The 24,400-nt window shown below is 30.0% G+C and overlaps 1 protein-coding gene across 5 annotated transcripts in view; it reads left to right on the top strand.

The window, feature by feature from the left end:
- Positions 1-20,471, top strand: part of LOC107447981 (adenylate cyclase type 2) — a 97,119-nt gene extending 76,648 nt beyond the window's left edge. For 3 of the 5 annotated variants that reach the window (XM_021144315.4, XM_016063040.4, XM_087159672.1), the window contains exons 17-26: positions 1,113-1,196; positions 1,288-1,448; positions 1,740-1,818; positions 2,741-2,902; positions 6,588-6,737; positions 10,863-10,976; positions 12,812-12,850; positions 16,560-16,683; positions 18,154-18,278; positions 19,180-20,471. In XM_021144315.4, the coding sequence (XP_020999974.1) occupies positions 1,113-1,196; positions 1,288-1,448; positions 1,740-1,818; positions 2,741-2,902; positions 6,588-6,737; positions 10,863-10,976; positions 12,812-12,850; positions 16,560-16,683; positions 18,154-18,278; positions 19,180-19,314 (1,173 nt within the window). In that variant the 3' untranslated portion in view covers positions 19,315-20,471. The remainder of the gene's footprint in view (positions 1-1,112; positions 1,197-1,287; positions 1,449-1,739; positions 1,819-2,740; positions 2,903-6,587; positions 6,738-10,862; positions 10,977-12,811; positions 12,851-16,559; positions 16,684-18,153; positions 18,279-19,179) is intronic. The other 2 variants (XM_071182191.2, XM_087159673.1) reach the window with 1 other exon arrangement.
- The last annotated feature ends 3,929 nt before the right edge of the window (positions 20,472-24,400 follow it).

Genomic DNA, 24,400 nt, shown 5'->3' with positions numbered 1-24,400 from the left:
TAATTTTATAATGATAAGTTTGCAGTGAACATCTTATGAAGCCACTAAATTACTTACAGTCGAATATATACTTTAGTTGAGAGGGTCTGTTAGTCTAATGCTCCGCTGAACAGGGGTTCGACCGGTAAAACACCACAATTTTTCCTCCATTTCTGAAACACGTGAGAAATTTCATGTGTTATGCAATCCTCAATTGGTGACCATAAATTTTTGGAAAGCAAATCTCTCTTTTATGCATAAATTGCAGCACCGCAGAGCTGCTTAGCACAAAAAGTGTAGTATTTCTCCTATTTTACGATAGAGGGTACCACTATATAAATTAAACGATGCAAATACTACGGTTCACTTAACAAAACACAACTCAGCTGTACCTAACTCTAATGGACCATTCTTTAGAGAAAGGTTTAGCATAACCTTACGCTAATGATCAGCTAAATTACATTTTTATAGTTTTGAAACCAAGCCAGTTGTAAATGACTGAAAAATATTCACCAATGAAGTGATAGTTTTGTATTCACGATTTTTTTTAACCATACCTGTTACAAACCATTTCAAACCCGTAGAAGGAAAGAAATATTCCAAACAGTTAACTTTATGGTTAATTGGATGGGCAGATATCTGCCGATTATTTTACTATAATTTGAGAATGAAAATTCTAACAGTGCATTAAATTGCTTTTTTGAATAAATAGGAATTTTTAAATCAAAAATAATACCTGAAATTGAGAAACTAATTGTTTATTTTTAAAAAAAAACCATTATATAAATGGCAATTTGTTCAATAAATTCGAAATTTATGCTTATTTTTAATTAGATTATGCATTTAAAACACTTATTCTTCAAAGATAGATTATAAGCAGCTGTTGAGAATATGAATACACATTTCAGCATCCATATAGCTTTATGTTTTTATTTATTATTTTTTTATTGAAAGCACAGATGCAGATCTCTCATGCTATTACTAAGCATTACATATATTACCTAGAATATTTGCACCATTAAAAAGCATTACACAATAGGAATAATAATATCCTCGAGTTAATAATTTCAAAAGTGTAAAAATGTTAAAATGTATTTATAACTTCAAAATTCAATATAAATATTTTTTTCTAGAATGAATGTGTTCCTTTGAATTCTGCTCTCGTCGGAAACAGAACTGTTTTTGAACATGAATCGATAGCTTGCTATAAACCATGGGTAACTTTTTTCTTCTGATAACTAAAACATTTTTTCGAATCATGGTTGTCCTTCCATTCTCTATACACAATTTGATGATCTTTTCTTTCAGTACTTTACTTGGTGTGCTATCTTAGCTATGGTGTCCTTATCGATATTCCTCAGAGTTCATTTCTTCATAAAATTGATATTAAATGGCAGTCTTGTCGCAGCATTTTCTTGTTTCATCTTTTACAAACCGAATGTGTTTAGCAGGCCTTACCTTCAAGACTGGTAACTATTTAACATCGAACAATAATTAAAGGACTTCGTGGAAGAAAGTAACCAGTGACATTCTAAAAAAATGCAAAATTTTGAGTTTAAAAAACGTACCATGTTCAGTTATAAGCAAAGAACTAAAAAAAAGTTTTCGTCAGTTTATTAAAAGAATGCTTTTTTAATAGGAAAGTTGATGTTCCTAACTAGAATATGTCACTTAAAACCTTCTTTCACGAAGCACTTCAATTTGCATTGTTGCAATAAATATGTAAATGTTGGTAAATCTAATAATTATATTTTTCTTAGGGAAATGTTACCTCCTGGGACAGACCAATACTGGTGTCTGTTTGTAATTCTTTGCACATTGCATTTGTTAGATAGACAGGTAATATGCTAAAACTATATAAACTCATCTTCATGTGATTAAAATCATAATAGTTATTCTTATTATATTAAAGCTCTAACCAAAACTCTGGTAAACCCAGCTTAGTTGGGGTTTTTTTGTTGAAAAAAATAAGCCTCTCCTCTGAATTCCTATTACGTGCTATAAGTTTACTTTGTTAAACCTATTAACGTTGACTAAGTGAATTACAGTGCATAGTAAAAAGTATCATAACGTTTTTCTTTTATTTATTTTTTAACTTAATTTGTTATTTCTTAACAATATACTACAGTTTTTTTTTTGACTGTATGATTATCAAATTCTACATTACGAAAAAAAAATTTTAAAAATACGCTGAAAAAAAGTTTTTCTTTTTAATTTTTTATTTTGTTAAAAATAGGCTTTCCATTCCTCAGTTTAAACTACGGTTGCAATAGTTTGCCAGTGTATATTGGAGAGTTGAAAATAGAAACATCAGATTATAAAATCGGACACTTATCGTAACATTGGGAGAATAATAAATCAATAACATTTGCTACATAAAAATATTTAAAAAAATTTAAGTTATAAGAATCGTCGTCGAATTCGAAGAAAATGCGAATTTATTCTTTTAACTGCATGTTTACATTTTCAAAATATGTAATAAAAAGTCTTTTTGCATTAAGAAGACCTTATTTCATTCTATAATGTTACGGGACATTACGTACGATTAGCGCGCATTTTTTACAATAACATATATTTAATTACAGCGATTCAGTAATTTTACAATAATTATTACTATAAAAATTACAGTGTATTATATTTTTTTCTCTGTAAAATTTTACGAAAAAAAAAAGGTTTTACGGCAAAAAGTACTGGCATCGTAAATACCGATACTTTTTACCATAATATGATAAGTGTATTGAAGTTCTTTGAAACTTTACAGGTAGAATATGTAGGACGACTGGATTATTTATGGAAACGAAAACTGAAGAAAGAGCAGGATGAAGCTGCAACAATGGGTCTGGTTAATAGAACTTTGCTTCAAAATATACTTCCAGTTCATGTGGCCCAGTATTACCTTACGAAGGAAGCAATGCATTTAGATGTAAGCCTTTGCTATTACTTTGATTTCTCCGATTGAATTTTCAATTCCAATAATAAAACATTAGATAGTTACAAATGAATTTTTTTTTGCTTTAAATCAAAGGATTTGATTTTATTCTTTCAAACATGCTGTGTATTTATAGTTTAAATTATGCTCCCTTTTAGAAAAAAATTCTGAATAAATTCTTAGGATCTTTATCGTTGAATTAGCATTTTTTTGAGTTTTAAACTTTTTACGATGCATATTTATTTATCTATGAAGTATTAATGATTATTTATTTTCTTTTTAATTTATTTTTTTTTTATCAAAAGATAGAAACATTTCGAAGAAAAATTATATGCATTAAAGCAATTTTTATGAAAAGATATATTAATGCTATGGACAATATTAAAGCAAAATACAGCCGTCGGTGCATTAAAAAGTTTTAAAAATAAAACAAGTTAATGATATGCTTATTTTCGAAATTAAAAGAAAGAAGCTTTTCAGGAGGAGAGTGGGGTAAAACCTGATAGTGGGGTGAGATCGGCTACCTCGATTGTGTCGAAATTAGTTCTTTTTTCTAGAGGACAAATTTTGAATTACACTTTACTAGTCTAGAAGGAGGACCTACCCTGTTTGCATGTTGTTGTTGATTAATTCATAGCGTCTGCGGAGTTTGTTTTACTATTTCAATTCTCTATTGTTATAATGTTTTTTAACTAACCTTATTTATTGGCCATTGCAGTTATAAAAATGATTTTTAGTCTATTAAACATTTACTGAAGAGTTATACCCTAACAAAGAAGAAGGATTTAATCCAATACTAACCTGTTTCGTTTTCATAACTTGGGCGCTCGTGGTAGATCGGGTTCTACCCGGTCCTACGATTTTTTGCTGTTCCCTTCCTCAAAAAATTTATTGCCGATCCCTTCATCAAAGCAGAAAAGATCTTTTAAAAGATTTTTTTAAAGATCTTTTATACAAAATCGTAGTTTTTATACAGATATGAAGAAAATCTCAGCAATTTTCCTTTTAAAAAAAACTTATTAATAAAAGCATTATAGTTTTTGTTAGGAATTTTTCAAGGACCTTCATCAGTTTCGGGACACGGGATAATTGCCCCTCTTTATCCTCTCTTTGAGTATGGCCTTGACTACATAACATGTACATTTCTTAAATTGTCTTATAAAATAGAAATATTAGCTATTTTTTTTGTCATTGAAAATCTAGCTTTTCTAAATTTTCTATAGAATTAACATGCATACCCGGTTTTACCTCACTCTCAAGTGATTTGACTTTTTCAAGAAAAAAACATTTATGAAAAAAAAGTAGTACATATGACTTTTTTAGGAGTGATATATTGTCCACAACTAAACAATGAATATCTAGATTAAATTTGACAGTTTCTAGATCGAGCAGTTTAGCTCTAACAAACAGGTTTTTGAATCTTAGCTACGCTGTCTTACCAAATTTCTCCTACTTTTCATGCATGCATTTTTACATTTGCATTTATGTAGAAAAAACTTCCAATTGTCAAATTTTAATGGAACGAAAAATGTTAAGATCATTATTATATATATATATATATATATATATATATATCTATATATATAAAAATCTCTTGTCACAGTTTTAGTGGTTAAACTCCTCCTAAACGGTTCGACCGATTTTGATGAAATTTTATATGTATATTCAGTAGGTCTGAGAATAGGTTTATAACTATTTTTTTTTCATTTTTTGGACAAATTTAACGTATATTTTAAATATATCTTTATTTAAAAGAGTCCAAACTAGACATAGAAACATAATTAATCAAGAGTAATACTCACGCACGTTGCAACAAGTCATAGTAAACTTTAATACTTATGCTCGCCCTTAAAAGAAGAGCATCAAATATATTTGCAAGTATATGAATAAAGGCAGTGATATAGCAGTATTTCGAGCTGAAAATACCAATGTGACTGATCTTCCAGCGAATAACAACGACGAAATAACGCTGTACCAAATTGGCCGGTACATCAGCTCCAATGAAGCTGTTTGGCGTAAATTTGGATTTCCAATTCATGATGATCCAACCGTTAGTCATTTAGCCGTCCGTATTGAAAACGGTCAGAGCGCATATTTCACGAACGAGACAGCGATTGACCGAGCTATAAATCCACTAAAAACTACACTCGCCAAATTTTTTTGAATTGGGTAATCGTATATATGCTTTTGGTGCCTTTGCACGGACATTACTCTACTCAGAAGTATCACCCTATTTCACATGGGTTCAAAAAATGGACACCCCGCAAGCAAGGCACACCGGTTGATGCATGTCCCGGTTTATTCAAATCAAACGCCTTGGGGAGAATATTTACAGTCAATCCAAGGCAGACTGAGTGTTTTTATTTTCGACTGTTGTTGGTTAATGTCACCGGCTCATTGTTATTTCAAGATATATGTAAAGTCGATGGACATCAGCATCCAAAGTATAAAGATGCATGCTTTGCACTCGGCTTGCTGGAAGACTACAACCAGTGGGAATGTATGCTTGCTGAAGCAGCATTGAACTTTACTGCAAAGCAAAATCGTCTACTATTTACTATAGTATTAACTACATGTTTCCCGGCCCGTATAGAAACGTTATGGAATAATCACAAAGATTCGATGACTGATGATATACGGCAGGAGTGGCGAACCTTTATGTATCAACGTGCTATTTTTTCTAGAAAATTTTTTAATGAGGTCATAGACGTGCCATCAAACAATTTTGACTTACTTGATTATTGGGAAAATAATAATACTAAATACTATCAATTCAAAACTCTTTATTTACTTATTATTTATTACGAAATTCTTATTATTTATTTATTCAAAACTTATTATTTATTACGAAAATTGTTTTTTCTCGAGTGGGCAAACCATCCAGTTTATTTGTGTTAGCTAAAAATGGAATGACAAAAAATACTGTACATTGCAAATACATTGCGATTAGAGATTAATATTGTTTACTAATATTTTCAGAATTCGTTGTGTATATAATTTATAAAAAAAAAGTTACATTAAATTAAAAAAAAATATTATTTGGTGTGTTGTTATTTTTACCTTCCATCATCGTTCACAGCGCTCCATGCCTCTGCCACTCACATACCACATACGCACACACTTACAATAAATATGATGCATTTTCATACTCTAGAAATAATTCATATGGCAAAACAACGTTTGCCGGGTCAGCTAGTATATATATATATATATATATATATATATATATATATATATATATATATATATATATATATATATATATATATATATATATATATATATATATATATATATATATATATATATATATATATATATATGGAAATTAAGATGAGTTGAAAAGTAGTAGTTATTTGAAACACCTCTATATTTCATCAAGCTATCAAACTCGTGTAGGTGTTTTTCGTCTCAATACCTTCACTAAAGATTCGACAAATTAAATATCGTTTTTGTTTTTGCTTTCCTTTAAATATTAATTTGTGACCCCTAATATGTAATTTTTGAAGACTTCAATTTTACTAGGATTTTAAAAATATGTATTAAGGGCAGACAATACGGAACACCCCAAATTTTCTATTTTTGATTTATCGTTATTCTTAACCATTTCATCAAAATAGTATACCGACATAGGATAACTTAATAACTTATTAATATATATATATATATATACTTCCAGTTGGACTTGTATCATGAAGAGTACAATTCTGCCGCCGTAATGTTCGCCTCTATACCGAACTACATGGATTTCTATAGTGAATCACTCCTGAACGATGAAGGAAGGAAGTGTCTTCAAGTTCTGCATGAAATCATAAGTGATTTTGACAAAGTAATTTATTTATAAGGCATGGACACAATCCTTAGTTAGATAGATATCTTATTTACCAATAAGTATTAGAACATCTCTGAAAGAAAAGAAAAACGATATCTATTTGTATTTAATATTTTGTTGAATAGACACGAGAGGCAAATATAGCTTCAATTCTCCGAGGCATGCTTTCCTTAAGTCTTTGTAATACGGATGGAGGTATAATATCATTAGTCTTTGTAACGCGAGGCTGAAGGTATATTTTTTTACCGATGTGCTTGCTGAAGATATAAGTTCCTTTACCGATTTTGGATTGTTGTTTCACCTCACCTCTTAAAAAGACTCTTTACCGAGAGCGAAACTTTACGTGACAAATTTTATTTTACTTCCGTTGATAGTTTAACTTTTAAAGTATAAGGCGAGGATTTGGTTAACCAAGAGTAAACCATGAAGTTTCAAGTGCTGAAAAAGTTTTGTCAAAATACAAGTATACTTTTATGGCAGGATTACTTCTTCTCTCTATAATCCTGAATATTTCGGCAAAAATCTGTTAATGATATGAAAAAATATGAAAAAATGCTTTTAGCACTTGAAACCGGTTTGTTCTTGATTTGCCTGAGCACACTTGCTCCTGTTCTGTAAAATTTATAATACTAATGTAATTAAAATATGGTTTACCATGAAGCGTTTGTTCTGAGATAGCATTCTCTTAATTCGGTGATCCAACTCACCCCTGAAGTTCTTGAAGGGGTTCAGTTCTGATCACTGGATTGGGCAATTCATTCGGTCCAATAATCCAACAAAGGAGGTCTCACTGGTTTTGAAAATTAATTGTTTAAAATATTTTTACAAATTTTTGCAGAGTAACAATATATTCCTCCTTGACTCAGGGGGTAGAGTATTCACCTTTCAATGAGGTGAATCGAACTCGAATCCCAGCGATGGCTGAATGATACGCATACCGCACCCGGCTCACGCCGACCACAGTCCTGGCGTAAAATATCCTCAGTGGTATAGGCGGATCATGGGTTCGATTCCTGTTACCGTCAGGCTAACTGTGGGGAGTTTTCGTGGTTTCCCTCTCCATATAAAGCAAATGCGGGCTAGTTCCATTAAAAAAAGTCCCCCACAAAGGCAAATTTCTCCCAATACTTGAGCCAGGAGTTCCCTTGTCTTCTAGATTGGGTTCAAAATTACAAGTCTACGGAGTTTGAACATTAATAGGGTTAAACCCAAAAAATTAGGTCGACTGTTCAACGACGTTTATAAAATACCAATACACGTTGACCCGCGGTGGCTTAGGGAATGGAGCGTTTGTCTCTCAATGACGTAATATGTCATTAGTGGTAGACGGATCCTGGATTAAAATGACCTTGCTGTTGGGCTAACCATGGGAGATTTTTGTGGTTATCCTTTCCATGTAATGCATAGTTTCATAACAATGTCCTCCCTTAAGTTTAATTTGCCTCCCTGCTTAATCCAGGAGTTCCCTTGTCTTCTGGGATGGGTTCAAAATTACAAAACTGCGGAGTTGAACATTGAATGTCGTAAACTCAGAATTGGATCGGCTGTTCAGCACGCGTTATAAAGTAAAATAAAAAACCAATGCATGTTGACCTCATATCGTATTTAGAAGAAAAGCCGCAAATCATATTTGCAAATCTGCATGAGTGTCCAAATACTTATAGGTAGATAGTGTATTAAATTCCCACTTTAATAGCTTGTTTATTAATTCATGTTATTTAACTATACAAAGTGTATAACTGTGATAACTTAAGTATACTACTCTATTCAGCTAAACATCTTTTAATATATGTTTAGACTATTGCTAAACATATTCTACACACAGTATTATTCAATGCTTGATTATTAATTTTTAAAAGTCAAATATTTCGTACTGTGCTTAAAATTTATATTTATTTTAGTTTTATTACATTATAAATTTTTATTTTACAGCTTTTTTCAGTTAAAATTTGAGAGCTGAACACAATAAAAATTTGTTTTTAAAACGTTTAATTAAGTAAACATCTTTTACATATTTTTATACTTCAGTCATTATTTTACAAAACAATTATAATTTTCAGATCTTCTATGTATATTCATTTATATATAGTTTTCATTAGTTACTAAAAAACAAGATAGTATTTAAGAGGCAATTTAATTTGCTATCAAAAAAAGTATCTTATGAGATAAATATTATGTAACTAAAAAACCTACTTATTTATTCGAGGTTGTTAAAATATTTTCGTTATGATGTCAAATAACGATTGAAGGTATGAATTGATAAACAACATCCCATGTTCAGGAAACTACAACATATTTATTGTTTTTAGTTGATTTTTACTTCGTTTATACTTTTATTTAAAAGTTAATAGAAGCGAAAAATAAATAAACGCGTTATTTAAAAAATGGAACAACTCCACATTTCTTCATTTTGAGATACAAATCTAGTTTTTCTATCTTGTCTGGTTTTTATTTCCCTTAGTTTGGCTAGAGCAGTAATAGTTTTAAAATTAGATAGAAATGACTGCATTAAACATAAAAGGAAGGCTAACTCCATTTTTTATTTAGTGGACTGTGACCACTCTTCAAATAATAACTTCAAATAAAGTTTTATAAATTTTTAAATAAAACAAAAAATTATAGGAATATCCGCTCACATGTTATTTTTGATATGGTAATAATTACACTCTATATTTTAAGCAAAAAAAAAGTTTCGTGTTTAGAAAAGCTTTGTTCTGTAACCTTATTTTAATAAAGTAAACACAAAGTAAAAAATAAATATGATTTTGTCATTAAGCAAGTTATGGAGAAGTTATTTTCGTTTGATAAACATTTTTTTTTCCTAAATATATTCCCTATTCTTCCTTTTTACTATTAAATTTTTAAATTTTAAAACAATATCAGCCTTATTAGACAGCGCAAAACAAAAGGTCGTTTTGTTTTAATGAGTTTAGATTTCATTTAATATATCACTAAAATAAATGTTTCCTTTTCAACTAAATCAGGAAAAACTATCTAACTAAAAAGCGTTTTGTTTAGTTTTGTAAAGGAAATATAGAATGAGGTTGTTGTTTTTTTAAACTAAATTTATCGACATTTAATAAGAAAAACAAATTTATATTTATTTTGATATTATTTTATTCTTTGTTTTAAATTATATTCATAGAATAGTTAATAAAAGAAATTGAAACTAAAATTCATGCATGGATATGGACGTAATATTCTTCCTCAAAGACTTTGCTAATAGATCGAGTCTTACCGGCAAAAAATCAAAAACAACAGCAAAAATTGACTTATCTAAAAATTTATTTAAGTGCAATATTTTAATTGTAACATTTAGAAAAAGTACAATAGGGAATCTTACCTTTTAGCTTATTATATAAAAAAAATGATTACATTTGAAAGAAGAAATTTATTTCTAGAAATATCTTACCTCTTTTTAATGATTATAGAATTTAAAAATACTAAAACCTCAGTGTGATTCTTTGTCATAAATTCTATTTAAATATTATTTGATAGAGTAATTAATATAAACGAGTAATATAGCCTATTATGTAAAGTATTGCCCATTATGTACTGAGCTTTTAAATAAAGCCATACCTTAAAAGAGGTATAAAAAAATATCTAATAAAGCCGAATATTAAATCTAAGTAATACAGATGTAACAAAAACGTTTATAAATGTATGGAAAACCAAACATTATTAAAATTTCTTAATTGAATTAATAATCTATATATTAACACGGAATTCGTGAATAAACAAAAACGTAAAACGATCGTGTTCGCGAATGCGCATTCACAAAATCAGAAATGCGTGTGTTTATACTGTAAAATATAAGATACGCGTTTCTAGAACTTGGTTAAACACGCATGATAAATATCTAGTTAAAAACTACAACGAGTGCAGTAAACTAAAATGTATAAAACGTTACTTTCATTGATTATTTTTCCTTTCAATTTCTATTTATTGCACTGTGTGGAAATGTTTTTCGGGAAAAAAGGAAAGTGATGCACAAATTTACTGTTCCCTGTTTCTAAAATATTTCATTTTTATAAAAAAAAATTTTAACTTGATTTTTAAAAAATCATATTTATTTGTTTAGTTATTAAAAAATCATTTTTGTCATCCATACTTTAATTCTAGCTTCTGTATGAACCTCCATTTTTAAAACTTGAAAAGATCAAAACAATTGGAAGTACTTATATGGCTGCAGCTGGTTTGCAACCAGGAAGAAATTCTAGCAGGACTTCATATGAGGTTATTATATATTTTTATCATTTTAGAAATAACTTGATTATAAAAATTCTTTACGTGATCTTATTAAAAATATGAACTAATAAAACAATTAATTATTTTATTTCATTTTTTTAATAATAATACAAATAGCGTAGTTCAAAATTCAGTTTTTATAATAACAATACATTCGGAAATTGTAAAACGACATTAAGTATTTCAGAATTATAAAATAATCACAAAAAGTTATTTTATTTTACCTTAAAATAAAGGCAGTTACAAATTTTACTGTTATTCGAAAAAAAACTATATAACTTTTTCCACATATGCTCTAATTTAGTAGAGTTTTTAAATAAAATTAATTTTATAAAAATATATTTTATGTGACTAACTTGCTTACTTTTGTAATTTAATGAACATTTTGTTTTCAAACAATAGCAAGCCTTTGTCTAAATGTTTTTATAAAATAGTATTTCACAAAAGATGATTTCATCGTTTTTAACCAGTTTCCAGGATAATTTTGAAATTAATTTTGTTAACTATTTTGATTGATGCAAAAAAAGTCTATTTTTTATTCAAGTTGGAAATTCTGCTTACAATATTTTACTAATTCTTCACTGTTCAAATTATATTCATCAAGAAAGAACAAACTAAAATGAAATATTGAAATTGACGGCAGATTGAAGTTTGTGAATCTTTCCCCTTTTGCTAACGTATATATTATCTTAATATTTTCAATTTCAATTGAAAAAAGAAATAAAATCTGCTTCCGAATTTCCCCCAACTTAAAAATTTACTCTGTCTAAAAAACTTAAGCCATGCTTTTTTTAAATCAAAATTCTTGAAATTGGAGTTGAAAAAATAATAGAAAAATGCATCATTTTTTAAATTAATCAGCAATTTTCCATAACTAAAACACACTGATACAAAAAAGTTACCGTGATTTTTGCATTGGCGTAAGTACAGGCGAAATGATCTTCGCAAACTTGAATTTTTCAGCGTAATTTAGGTGTTGATTTGTAAAATTTTCAAGCCATTTGCCTGAAAAAGTAAATTTCTGCACGTAATGTTGTGTACGTAGAACTTTGAATTTTAATTTAATGACATTATAGTGTTTGATTCTAACTGATAAAGGACTTAGCAGTTTTTCATATAATTAATTAAACAATCTATGGGCTTCGCTTGCTGAACAATGTTATCCAAAACCTTCTTATTCCTAGCCTAGGTTTTCCAATTAATAATTTTCATTACGGTTAGCTCTCTTGTTACATCATTTAACCATCCCTTTTTTGGGTCTTCTTCTGGTCCTTGAATTCAATAATTCCCACTTCACTCAACACCATAATAAATATTACATAATATGTATTACTATTTAAAATTCAAGCAAACTGGTTAGAAATTAAAGAATCTATCATGCTCGGACTGAAAGAATGAACGTTTTTTTTAATGATTATGAAAGAGCATATTTCATTCATAATCGCGTATATGCAAAATGCAAAATGAGCTGTATCTTAATCATATCTATGAGTTTACAGGAAAAACACCTTACGCATGCATATAGTTGAATTATCTAAAAATGAAAAAACGAAGATTTTATAAGAACCACGGAGTTTTTTCCAAAATAAATTTCATCATGATCACATCAAGCAGTGGTATGAATTTAGCAATATTCTGCCTTTTTTACGTAAATAAAATAAGATTGATAGGATGATAGGAAATTATCATCAGGGCTAATTTTGAAGAGTAAATTGTTTTTCGTAGAAGATTGTAAGCTGTATACAATTTTCAGAATATTAATGTTAAAAATAATATACTCAATGTGGTACAAACACACTACCTGTAATATTTCTACTTTTCAGGTAAGATCCGTAGACAATGTTTTATCCTTACCATTTTCAGTAAGTTCTCTTTAAATATACGGTTCAAAATAGTTTAATTCATTGAAAAAATTACTGCGTTAGTTGTTACAAATGTTTGTTATAAAAAATTTTATCCAAACGTCTAAAGCTGAGAAGACCCATTCAGTTTATTCAAACCTTATCATTGAAGATTCATCTTTAAATTGTAAAGTATTTCATAGCCATAGTTTAGAATTGATTCTGCAGAATGATTATTTTTTGTTGTTGAAATTCTGCACTTAAGCAGCGAATGAAGTTTACATTCCTTTAACAGAACCCATAAGAACAAAATATTGAAGCTCTCATAAAAATGAAAGTCATGAATGGATATATTAATACGTCTTAAGTTTTAACCTACAGATTACGTCAGCTTATATTGAACTTACAAAAGGTAATTTCAAAATGAAATATCAGATATTGTTGTAGTGATCAATTCTATGACATATTATAGTTTTTTCAGCCGTTTTCAAAGAAAACAGAAAAAATATCTTCTGTTTCAGGTATCCTGATGGAAAATAACTAATATTTTTTCATTTTTTTATTTTGAAAAGCCTATGCTAACTAAAAAACTTTACTAATGTAACTTTGGTGTATATTTCGACCTGATAGGAAGTTTGAAAAAGCTTTTATCCAAATTAAAAATATTAATAGTTATTGGCATGTTTTTCTTACGTTTTTACACCTGTGTTGTTTTTAATTAAATAGTTATAAAAATATTTGACTCATGATGACAAGTATGACTTATTTTATTTACATCTTTACATCAAGGGCTAACACTTTCAGCTAAATAACGTCACATTTGTCAACTTATAAACGGAAGCTAGTACAGTGAAATAAACACCTAATTGAAAAAAACATGCCTACAGAAACAAAATTAAGAAAATTTTGATTTAGATGAGATCTATTGCAAATGAGAATCAATATATATTCCTATATATACTATATATTCCCATAAATCGTACAGATTCTAAAAATTGTTTGAATTTGAGATTTTTTTCTTAATTAAATATTCAGTGATACGTACTACGGCATTACATGCATAGAATAGATTACATTACGGAACAGATTCAGTCACGTACTGTCTTCTCGTTTCAGTTTTGAACAAAAGCCATTCCAAATTGCCAATTTTGAACTACATGATAAATAGGTATTCGTAAATTGTAAGCTCAATGGTGACTCTTACTGAATATGCGATTCTTAATTTTTCAAACATTAGTTTATTTTACAACTGTTTACTACTGTTTTACTATTGTTACTATTATCACACCTCTTATCACACTATATGACTACACGTCTTCGAAGAGAGAACCTTTTTAACTCTTGTTTTTACACAGAACCTGGATTTACCGAACATTTTCAATCCGAATACCTTTGTTAACTGTTGATTCTGAAGCATTTTTCTTTTGCATTCACATGTTGTAGTTGTTGTTTTTTTCCTCAATTGCAATAGCGTGCTGCCGTAAAAAAAAGGTATAAAAAAGACTTTCAAATTAACGAAATACTCCTAGTGTTGCATGACTACGTAGAAATTATCATTTAATGCAAGTAACGTATAAACATTTAGTTGGTTGCTTAGGTTTTGATCAAGAGGTTTGAAAGACGTAACTTAGTTGTTCTATCCGTATTTTTATTATTACTCTTACTTATCTTAAAAAGAAGGACATTATGTCATCTGTTCAAGAAGAATATAGTATCACATTAGAAATGGAATAAGAGAAAAGACGTATAAAACCTGCAAAAATAGATCAATGAAATCAACTGAGAAAATCAGCGAATTTCAATTAATGATTCAGAATTACTCGCTGTTTAATATACAAAGGGTTTATGGATGGTGTTTTCTACACTAGGGAACGCTGCAAGCTCGGTATAGCCTAAATTTCCGGGTTACTGTTTCCGTTGTATTTTAAAGCCATTTGGCATCATTGTGTTTTGAGATTCTTGCAAACAATGTATTTGATTACTTATTACTTGTGTTTACAATGCTAACAATACTGGTGTTTACAATGCTAAAAGTGTTAACACTAACGTAACATGGTGCACAGGTTGCAACAAGAACAAACAGTAATAAACTTATGGAAAGAGGCCATATCAAGACTGCCAAAAAAGCGAGTTATCCAAAATCTAGCAACCATGTCACCTTTTTTAACAATATATCTCTAAAACACTAAAACAAATTTTCACTTCAAACTCACCAGAATTACATTTTAACATTAATATCTTATGAAATATGGCAGATTTGAGCTCAGAAATTATCTAATTTATTTCTTTTATTGAAAACAAAATTATCCGTTTGAAAACATCGCCTATCAGAATAACATGTAGTAAGCAGCTGCAAACTTTTTAACCGGAACTAGAGTAGGTGCCGAGCTCGAGATTGTTATTGTTTACATTTCTATTGAAAACACCATCCATTCAAAAGTCAAGGGAAGTAAGGAATCATTTGGAGCAATAGGGCGAATGAATTTTAAAATGAAACACTTTTAAATCTATATTACGAAAAGAAGTCAATTAAATGTTCATATTAAATTTATATATAACATAGCACAATTGCTTAAAAATAATTCAATTTTCAAAGTTTATTTATGAAAATAGTCTAAGCAACAATGTTTCCATTACAGTCCGAATATTTCGATAATCCGAAGTAAGGCCGATCCAATAATCCAGGCCCTACTGATTTTGAAATTAATGGTTTAAAATATTTTTTTTACAAATTTTTGCAACGTAACAATATATTGCACCGTGAACCGCGATAGCTCATGGGGTAGAAGCGAGGGCTCTGGGAATAGAGCCCTCGCTTCCCAATAAGGTGTCCCGAGTTCAAATCCCAGCGATGGTTGATAGTAATGAATTCCGCACTCGGCTCTTACCGACAACCATGCTGACGTAAAATTTCCTCAGTAAGAGACGGATCATGGGTTAGAGTTACCTTGTCATTAGGGTAACCGTGGGAGGTTTTCGTGTTCATCATCCACGAAGTACAATTTTTCCCAATACTTCATCCTCCTTTGTCTTCTGGATTAGGTTCAAAATTACACAGCTACGGAGTTGAACATTGCTAGTTTTAGACTCAAAATTGGGCCAACTGTTCAACGACGGTTTTAAAATGAAATATATTCCATCGTTATATTGTAAAACGCTTACAAATAGGCTGGACTATAATCTTACTTTTAAAAAATACAAAAAAGAGAGAATGAAAAAAATTTTGAATCTGAAAAAGTGAATCAAACATCCTAAGTCTTTTCTTTAAGGTTTAACTTAAAAACAGAGAAAGTGCTTTAAAGAAAAAAGGAAAGCTTTTAAGGTATAAAGAAACCTGTTTTGACAGATTATAATTTAATAACAATAGAAATTAAGCCCAAATGGATTTTTAAATTTCCTACAGATTTGCTAAAACTTTAATTGAAATAATGTGTTGAAAATAAGAAATACTTGAGATAAAATTAAGAAAACATTTACATATAATAAGGGACTAATGAAAATTCAAAATAATCTTGCTCTTCTCTTAAACAAATATCATCAAAAACTACATTGAACAAATATTATTCCAGTTTCTTGTTAAAAAGCCTTCTTATTTTTAGACATTACATTCTCTATCAATTAAAATAATCTTAAAATATTACAATATTACATTTTTTGAAATTCTATTTATATGGTTCTGTACTCATATTTATAATTTTAATTTATTTATTTATTTTTTTTGTTATTACAGAGTTTTGGTCCAGAAGAAGATGCCACACAGAATGTTTTGGTTCTTATAAAGTTTGCAATGACGATTATGGATTCCTTGGAAGAGATAAACAAACAAAGTTGGCAAAAATTTCATCTAAGAATTGGTAAGCTTTTTTTTTATTTCTTATTTTTACTTAAATTTTATTTATTCTGAAAATGCCTTTTTGGACTTTGTATAAAAATCTAAAGTGACGATTAATGACGTTAATGTAATGACGATGATGCCTGAAATTCCTAACAATTTATCTTCACGTTACAACACTCTAAAGCATTTTGGGGTTTACGAAAGAAAAATTTCATTTATAAATTTCGCAGAGCTCCCACTTACCATAACCGTTGATGATTATTAATCAGCATTGCAAATCTGAGTTATATAAATTACAGATATCCTCTCTTCTCCCTCTGCTCTTCACCTTTTATATAGTTTTAAATTAAATATAAGGTTTTATTAATAAACTAGTATATCTAATGAGATTCAGAAAATAGTAAGACAATTATTTTTTTATTATTTCTCATTAAATGTTGAATTATTATTTCTTAAGCAAACGTAAAATAGGGTCGATTTTGACGAATTTAAACTTTACGCTACAATCTGTATGATTCGGTTACACGCTCTTATTTTTGAGAAACAATATCTTGTTTGAATGAACAAAAGTGAAATTTTATCGCACGCTACCATCTACATGATTAAATTCTTCTGCAAGCTTTGATGATCAATGATTTTTTCTTCATTTTTTCTTGATTATTATCAACAAAAACACTCATTAAAATAATTAAATCTGTGTGATTTGATTTGTATATTTTTCGTGCCCTGTTTCGTACGCATTTTCGTGCTTCCTTTTGGAATAAACAATATTTGGTATTATTCGATCATGTATGGGTTATCAGTACGATTGTACCATCCTTCGCGTCTTGATGACCGATTTTTTTTAATGCTGTCAACAAAACTGTAAGATGAACTTACTTATAATTTGAACATTATTATTTATATAATGTTGTTATTGTGTGTTATAACGCAATCAAATATTAACTAACTGAACAGAACTATCTGGTATTATTTCTCAAATCATCATGACCTTCACCTTAGGCCCCGTTATGTATAAAATCTAAAATTGGAACTTTTTTCAATCCTTCTAGAACTGATCAAATTATAATTAAACATGAGTTTCTTTTTTTTTACCTTACATTACAGCTGTCTAAATCTAAACAGTTAATCAAAATAAACTTCATCTTCTTCATCATAGTTATTTTACTTTATAATATATACATGCGTATAGTTTGTCTAAAATAAGAACTCCTCCAGACATTCGTCTGGACTGAGGCGGGGACTATAGTAACGAGGCATGACTATTTCAAATAGGGGTGCAGGATCACTGTTTTGGAGTGGTTTCGGGTTTTTCGGTCTATTGTGTTAGTCCTATAGTGAAGCTACCCTCCCTAAAATGCGTCATTCTTGATTCCATAGCACCAGACGGCCTCAGACTTTGTGGCGGGAAGAATTCTTAGCTTAGACAAACTATACAATTCCGTTTATGCCTTATCTATAGTTAAATTGAGGATATTACTTTTCACAGGGATTGCAATGGGTCCTGTTCTAGCAGGAGTTGTGGGTACTTCAAAGCCACAATATGATATTTGGGGAGATACTGTTAATATTGCAAGCAGGATGGATAGTACCGGTGTCATTGGATCTATTCAAGTAAGTTACACTGCTACAGGATGAAATACAGCTTAACCACTAATATAATGACTATACAGTGAGCAAAAAAAAGAAAGAAAACGATAAGAGCGAAAGAAACAATAATTAGAAAGAAACAATAGTTATATTGATTCAATGATTGGATCTTCACTTACTAGGACTCAATCTTAAATGGTTGGAGTGGTGACCTCAAAAATGATAATTATTTCGTGCAGACGATATTTTAAATTGCGAAATCAAACACAAAAACGTATTTTCTCTGAATAAACATACTTTTTTTTCCTACGGATTATGATTCCTGGCCCCCAAAGTATAGGGTAACCGCAATTTGGGAAATATGGTCCTAATAAATTGGTCAGTAGAGCGGTGGAAAGTTTGGACCCCTTAATGTTAATTTTACTTCTTGTTTTTTTCGCCATATCTCTAGAACTTTTGAGGCGAATTGAAAAATTTTTGCACACAATTATAAAACTCGTTTATCCAAATATAATTCTATGGAAAAAAATTATTTTTCTTATAATTATTTGTTTTTTTTTTTATTATTTATTTAATAATAGTCGAAAAAAATTTTAAATAGTAAGATAATCAAGTTTTTTAATCGTATAAAAGAATGTAATTTTTAATAGAAAAACACAAAATTTGGACGAAATTGTTTGAATAGTACCTAAGAAATCGAATTTTAAAAATCTGACTTTTACTCACAGACTAAATCAAAAATTCTAGTTGCTTTCGAAAACGATGAAATAGTTTTGGTAAAATTAAAAAAAAAAAAATACACTCTGAAAAGGTTGTTACACAAAGAGATGTGAGGTTTTAAACATAAGTTGCAGATCTAAATCTCTATGCATTTAAGGAAGGTTTAAAAGAGAAATAAGAAATAAAAATCTTCGTTTAATTTCAGGTAACAGAGGCAGTGGCAAATATTTTAAAAGAAAGTTCCAAATACGATGTTGAATGTCGGGGAAAAATCTTCGTCAAAGGAAAAGGTTGGATGACAACATATCTCGTGAGTGCCATTGAAAATACACGACTTTAAATTACATGAGGGCATGATGTACTCAAAACCCTTATTGTGTCCGTAAGGTATCAGTTATTTCATGCATATTTGAGAGTCTTTTGCTGCATGAGCATTTTTCTGGAGAAGCATTTTTCATTCATTATCAATTGGAAATCATTTTATACGTATCAAGGATCGGATTCATATCAAGGTACTCTTGAGAACTGCAACTAATTCCGTTCGAACTAGAACTTATTGAAATAAACTACTCTTCTGATTGTTATGATGTTGCTGATTGCGAATCAAAAACTAGAGAGCGTATGCTCTGATTGTGTATCAAAGATCGGTAACTATCAAGGTAATTTTGAAAGCTGGTAGGAATTCAGTCCTTCAAGTCAATTATTGAACAAGTAGCTCGTGCTGCTGATTGCTATGCTATTTTGTGTATGTGAAATTAATTTATTGGTATGATACTGAAAGTATTAATTGGTGCAGTGTGCGAAAGCGTCATTTTTTGGTGAAAAAATAAACTTTTGCTGATATATTTAATGTTGTGATATATTTTGCTGATATATTTAATGTAATGTTGATTGTGTGAGCAATAGTATTCCAGAATTTTGCGCAACTTAAGCTACTGTATTTGATGTATGTCACTCCCCTACTTATTTGAAGAAAGATATGAAGAAAAAATTTTGTTTTTAATACTATTATTATTATAACTTTCTTGTTTAGTTTGATATAATGGTACAATATTGTGTTATATTAAACGATTTAGCAGTAAATTTCGTACTTATACACAAATAAACTACCATTAAGTGTTTTGCATAACCTACCAAATTCAGTAAAATGTTTTGCCTTTTTACGATTGCTTTTTTTGCTTTTTGCCAAACGAACAAAGTTAACTAAGATTTCTTTCTTTCTTGCAAAATGCTCTTACTAAAATATTCTAAATAAACAAATAAATCTGCATTGTATTCCAGCATTGTGAGATCATGATATAGGAAGCTATTGTAAAATCTTTATAAATTTCTATAAATTATAATCAGTTGAAGTATTGCTTTTTAAAAAGTTTGTGTTGTTACAGATTTATGTTATTTCATTGATTGTACATGTACATACATTTTGTTCCTTTTTGTGACATCTTTCTTTTTTTTTTAATTGCATTTCACTGAATGTTGAATAAAATACTAAAAAGAGATGTTGATAGCATTTTTACTTTATTTCAAGAGCATAATAATCCCGTGAAGCAATAAATCAATCAATCACACATTCACAAAGTGTCTACCAGATGACTCCAAATAAATAAGTTCCATATTTAAATCAAGCAAAACTAGAAAAGAAATGCATAAAATAGTTCCAGTTGTTTCCTTAAAAAACTAGGACTACATAGCATTTTTCAACATTCTTAAAACAACTTTTTGATTCGCAAAAAAATAGTCCCACCTATACCTTTAATTTTTAATTTATTTTGCTGATATAAATTTTTTTAAATACTTTTTATTAAGATTTTTAGGCAAATATGAATATTTTCGGAAAATATGATTGCAAATTTTTTTTTTATATGGAACCAGTTACAAAACCAACAATTCACAAATTATATGCTAGAAAATAGACTTTAATAAATACACTCCATTATTAATTGAAGTAAACTTCACGTTGCAATGCATAATAAGAAGTAAAAGCTATAACCCGCTAAATAAGGCTCTACAAGCATTTCCCAATTTTCTCACAACCATGAAGTATAACATTTAGAACGATCCACTCTTACGTCATCACGATGCTCTTCTAATAATCATCTCCTCCCAGCCATACTGGTCTTTGTGCCCTCTAACAAAACTTAAAGGAAAGTTAATACTATATATTTATGTAGTTGAGATTCTACAATTATAATTTAGTACCTTTGTCTTCTTCTTCTTTATTTTTTCTAAATGATTATGGATGGGTGTTTAAAAAATAAACAACAACAAGTGTCCTAAAGCCGGAAAAAATATCGGAAACTTCCGACCTATCCCCCTGCTCATGTTACACTTACGAGGTAACATTTGAACAGGTTTGATATTTTTTGAGGTTTTATTATTAGGATTTGTCTTGAAATTTACGCGTAATGCTTTTTTGTAATAGATTCTGGAAGGTCGTGAGCCTTAAAGCAAATTAATAAAATTGATGCCACGATATAAATGAAACGTAAGATTTGTCATATTTTGAGTGTTATTCCTTATTTGGCTGTATTTGTGTAAAATATCGCCGTTTGTTATTTCTTGGGTAACTTAGCCTGCTTGTAAAGTTGTCCTAATTCGTTTTCAGCTAAATTAAATGGATTAAGCTAAAGTGATAGAACGCGTTATATTGTAAACTACAAGTATAGAAATAATAGATGGCGCACTTTGTCACACCTAAGCGGTAAAATAAATCAGAATTAGTAACCCAGAAATAGCACGACGAATTTTAACCCCTAGCTTAGTCTAAGCTCAGCTTTATACGAGCTAAGCACAACTAGCTGGTCTATATGTGCCAAAGAGTTGCCATTTTGGCAAGCATTGATAAAAAATAAATGCGTCACTTTATTATAAGTTTTAAAAAGGAAACTCTTGTTCACAACGAAATTGTATGATTCCCGAATTTAACACTACCTACGCTTTTATCGTTTGCTTGATTCGGACAATATTATTCTTTAAAAAAAATATTTCGTTAAAATGTATTGTTGTTGTTGTAGTTAATTTACCTCGCACTAGAGCTGCACGATGGGCTATTGGCGACGGTCTGGGAAACACCCCTGAGGATGATCCGAAGACATGCCATCACAATTTTGATCCTCTGCAGAGAGGATGGCACCCCCGCTTCGGTAGCCCGACGACCTGCGAGCGAAGTCGAGCACTTTGCGGCAGAACAGTTTAACGAGGGCCAATACCGCACACCCACGGTCCCTACGCAGACTGCTCCTAGTGGTCACCCACCCGCACACTGACCGTAGCCAGTGATGCTTGACTTCGGTGATCTGCTGGGAACCGTGTTTTAACGATCAGTCCACTGCGGGACGTCTTTCATAGCTATATTGAATTAAATTTATTGAACTCAATTTATAGATGAATCAAAATATGACTCCTATTTTTCTGCCATATGACTCCAAATTAACGTACTCCATTAACAAAATGAACGAATTTGACATTAAGATTGTGTTTCCATTCAGATGTCTGGAAAAAAATTTAAAATTATAAACACAATTACTAAGTCAGGATTTATTGTAAGTAAAAATGCATATGGTGAATAATGATTATCTTCTACGTGCAGGGCCAGATTAAGCACACGCGGGGCACTAGGCCATTCAAATTTTTGGGGCCCTTAGATTAAATTTTTTTTTCTCGTACATTTTTTATTTATTCAAATATAAAAGTATTTATATAGCTTTTCATTTAAGAAAGCAAATTTAAAATGAAAATAAATAATAATAATAATTAAATTTTACTTTATTTTGTTAAATTAGAACTAAAAAAATTATCGTATTTTATTAATATATATTTGGAATTGATTTTTTTTCAAATCATTGTTTTTCTTAATTTTTTTAAATTTATTTTCAAAAAAAAAATATTTAAAAGGGCCCCTACTCACTGGGGGCCGTAGGCCTTGGCCTAGTCTGGCCTAATGGGTAATCCGGCCCTGTCTACGTGATGACCATAAGGGTCGTCAACAGGACTTGTAGGGGGCGCTTCAACTAAGCTTATATCTGGGATAAGCTTCTAAGCTTATCCCAGAGATTTACGAATATTGTTTTAAAAATGAGAACTCATTAATCTATTTTATCATTTTGTGTGTGTGTAAAAATATGTAATCTTCAAAAAAAAAATTTGCTGCCTTTTTGAGGCAAGAAGACGACCCAACGACGATGTAAACGGAAAAGTCCGTTTACATCCAATGTTTTTCAAACAATTTCTATTCTCAACTTATTTTAGAGTGCATTATTTTAATCTTTAGTTTTCGGAAGCTGTCTGGATTGATAGTTAACATTTTCTTAGGATGTGCGAATTGATTTAACAGCAATTTCCGCACCTATAGATTTTGTATATTTTAAAAGTCTAAATGTACATTTCTATATTTTGCATTAGATTATTATTCTAGAAAGTAAATATTTTTCATTCTATCACAGTTTGTACTTTATAGCTCGGAAACATTTTAAATTTTTGACTGTAGACTTCGCATTTATTTTTAAAAGCCCCCGGGCCAATTCTTAGCGTATTTTTAGATACTTTTGTTCGTAATACCTGAGGAAATGTTTATTTTTTCAAAAATTATAACATAATTTCATTAGTTACACGTGGTTGTTCATAGATGTTAATAACGTGGTTGTTCATAGATGATTCAAAATGCGCATGCTCTATTTCGTATAGATGGTTGATCGTGTAAAATTGAGCACAGATGGCTCTAGATGTCAAAATTCACCGTAAGACATCCAGGTTACTACTTTCGTTTGATTATTACACCTAAGCTTGAAAAAGCCCGCCATCCAATATAACTGTGATATTTTACAAATAAGGGAAAACACTCAAAACATGACAAACTTTGCACTTTATTAATGTTGTGAGATAAAGTTTCGTAAATTCGTTTAAGGCTTAAATTTAAACACAAAACGCAGTAATAAAACTTCCAAGAATTTTAAGTCTATTCACGCATCTCCTTCTAAGCATAATATAAGCTAAAGGATACGTCGAATGTTTCCTAAATTTTTTCCGGTTTTAAGAAGCTTGTTATTGTTTTCATTCAGTCAACCATCCATACAAGCAATTAACGATTAGACTTTGATAATTATCTATCAGGCATCTACCACGCGTCTGATAGACATCTGATAGAGATAGACTAAATTCAGGGCCTGATCCAAGCGGTCACCCACCCGCACACTGGCTGCAGCCAGTGATGCTTGACTTCGGTGTTCTATTGGGAACCGTGTCTTGACGATAAGCTGTGGGACAAATCAGGTCTTCCATTTCTAATTGCGGCGATCGAAAAAGCATGAAGTTCATTAAATGAGAATGACCTTTTATAAGGATCTTCACATTGCATCTTATTGGTTTCCATGGGCCATTCTCAGTGCCTATTCATCTACAGTGAGCCAAAAGCAAACGGACCATCCTGA

This window comes from Parasteatoda tepidariorum, chromosome 3, assembly GCF_982258835.1.
Source record: "Parasteatoda tepidariorum strain Cologne lab strain chromosome 3, Ptep-v5.0, whole genome shotgun sequence".
NCBI classification, from domain to species: Eukaryota; Metazoa; Arthropoda; class Arachnida; order Araneae; family Theridiidae; genus Parasteatoda; species Parasteatoda tepidariorum.
The sequence above is the reverse complement of the archived record's forward strand: the minus strand, read 5'-3'. Positions and strand labels throughout refer to the sequence as shown.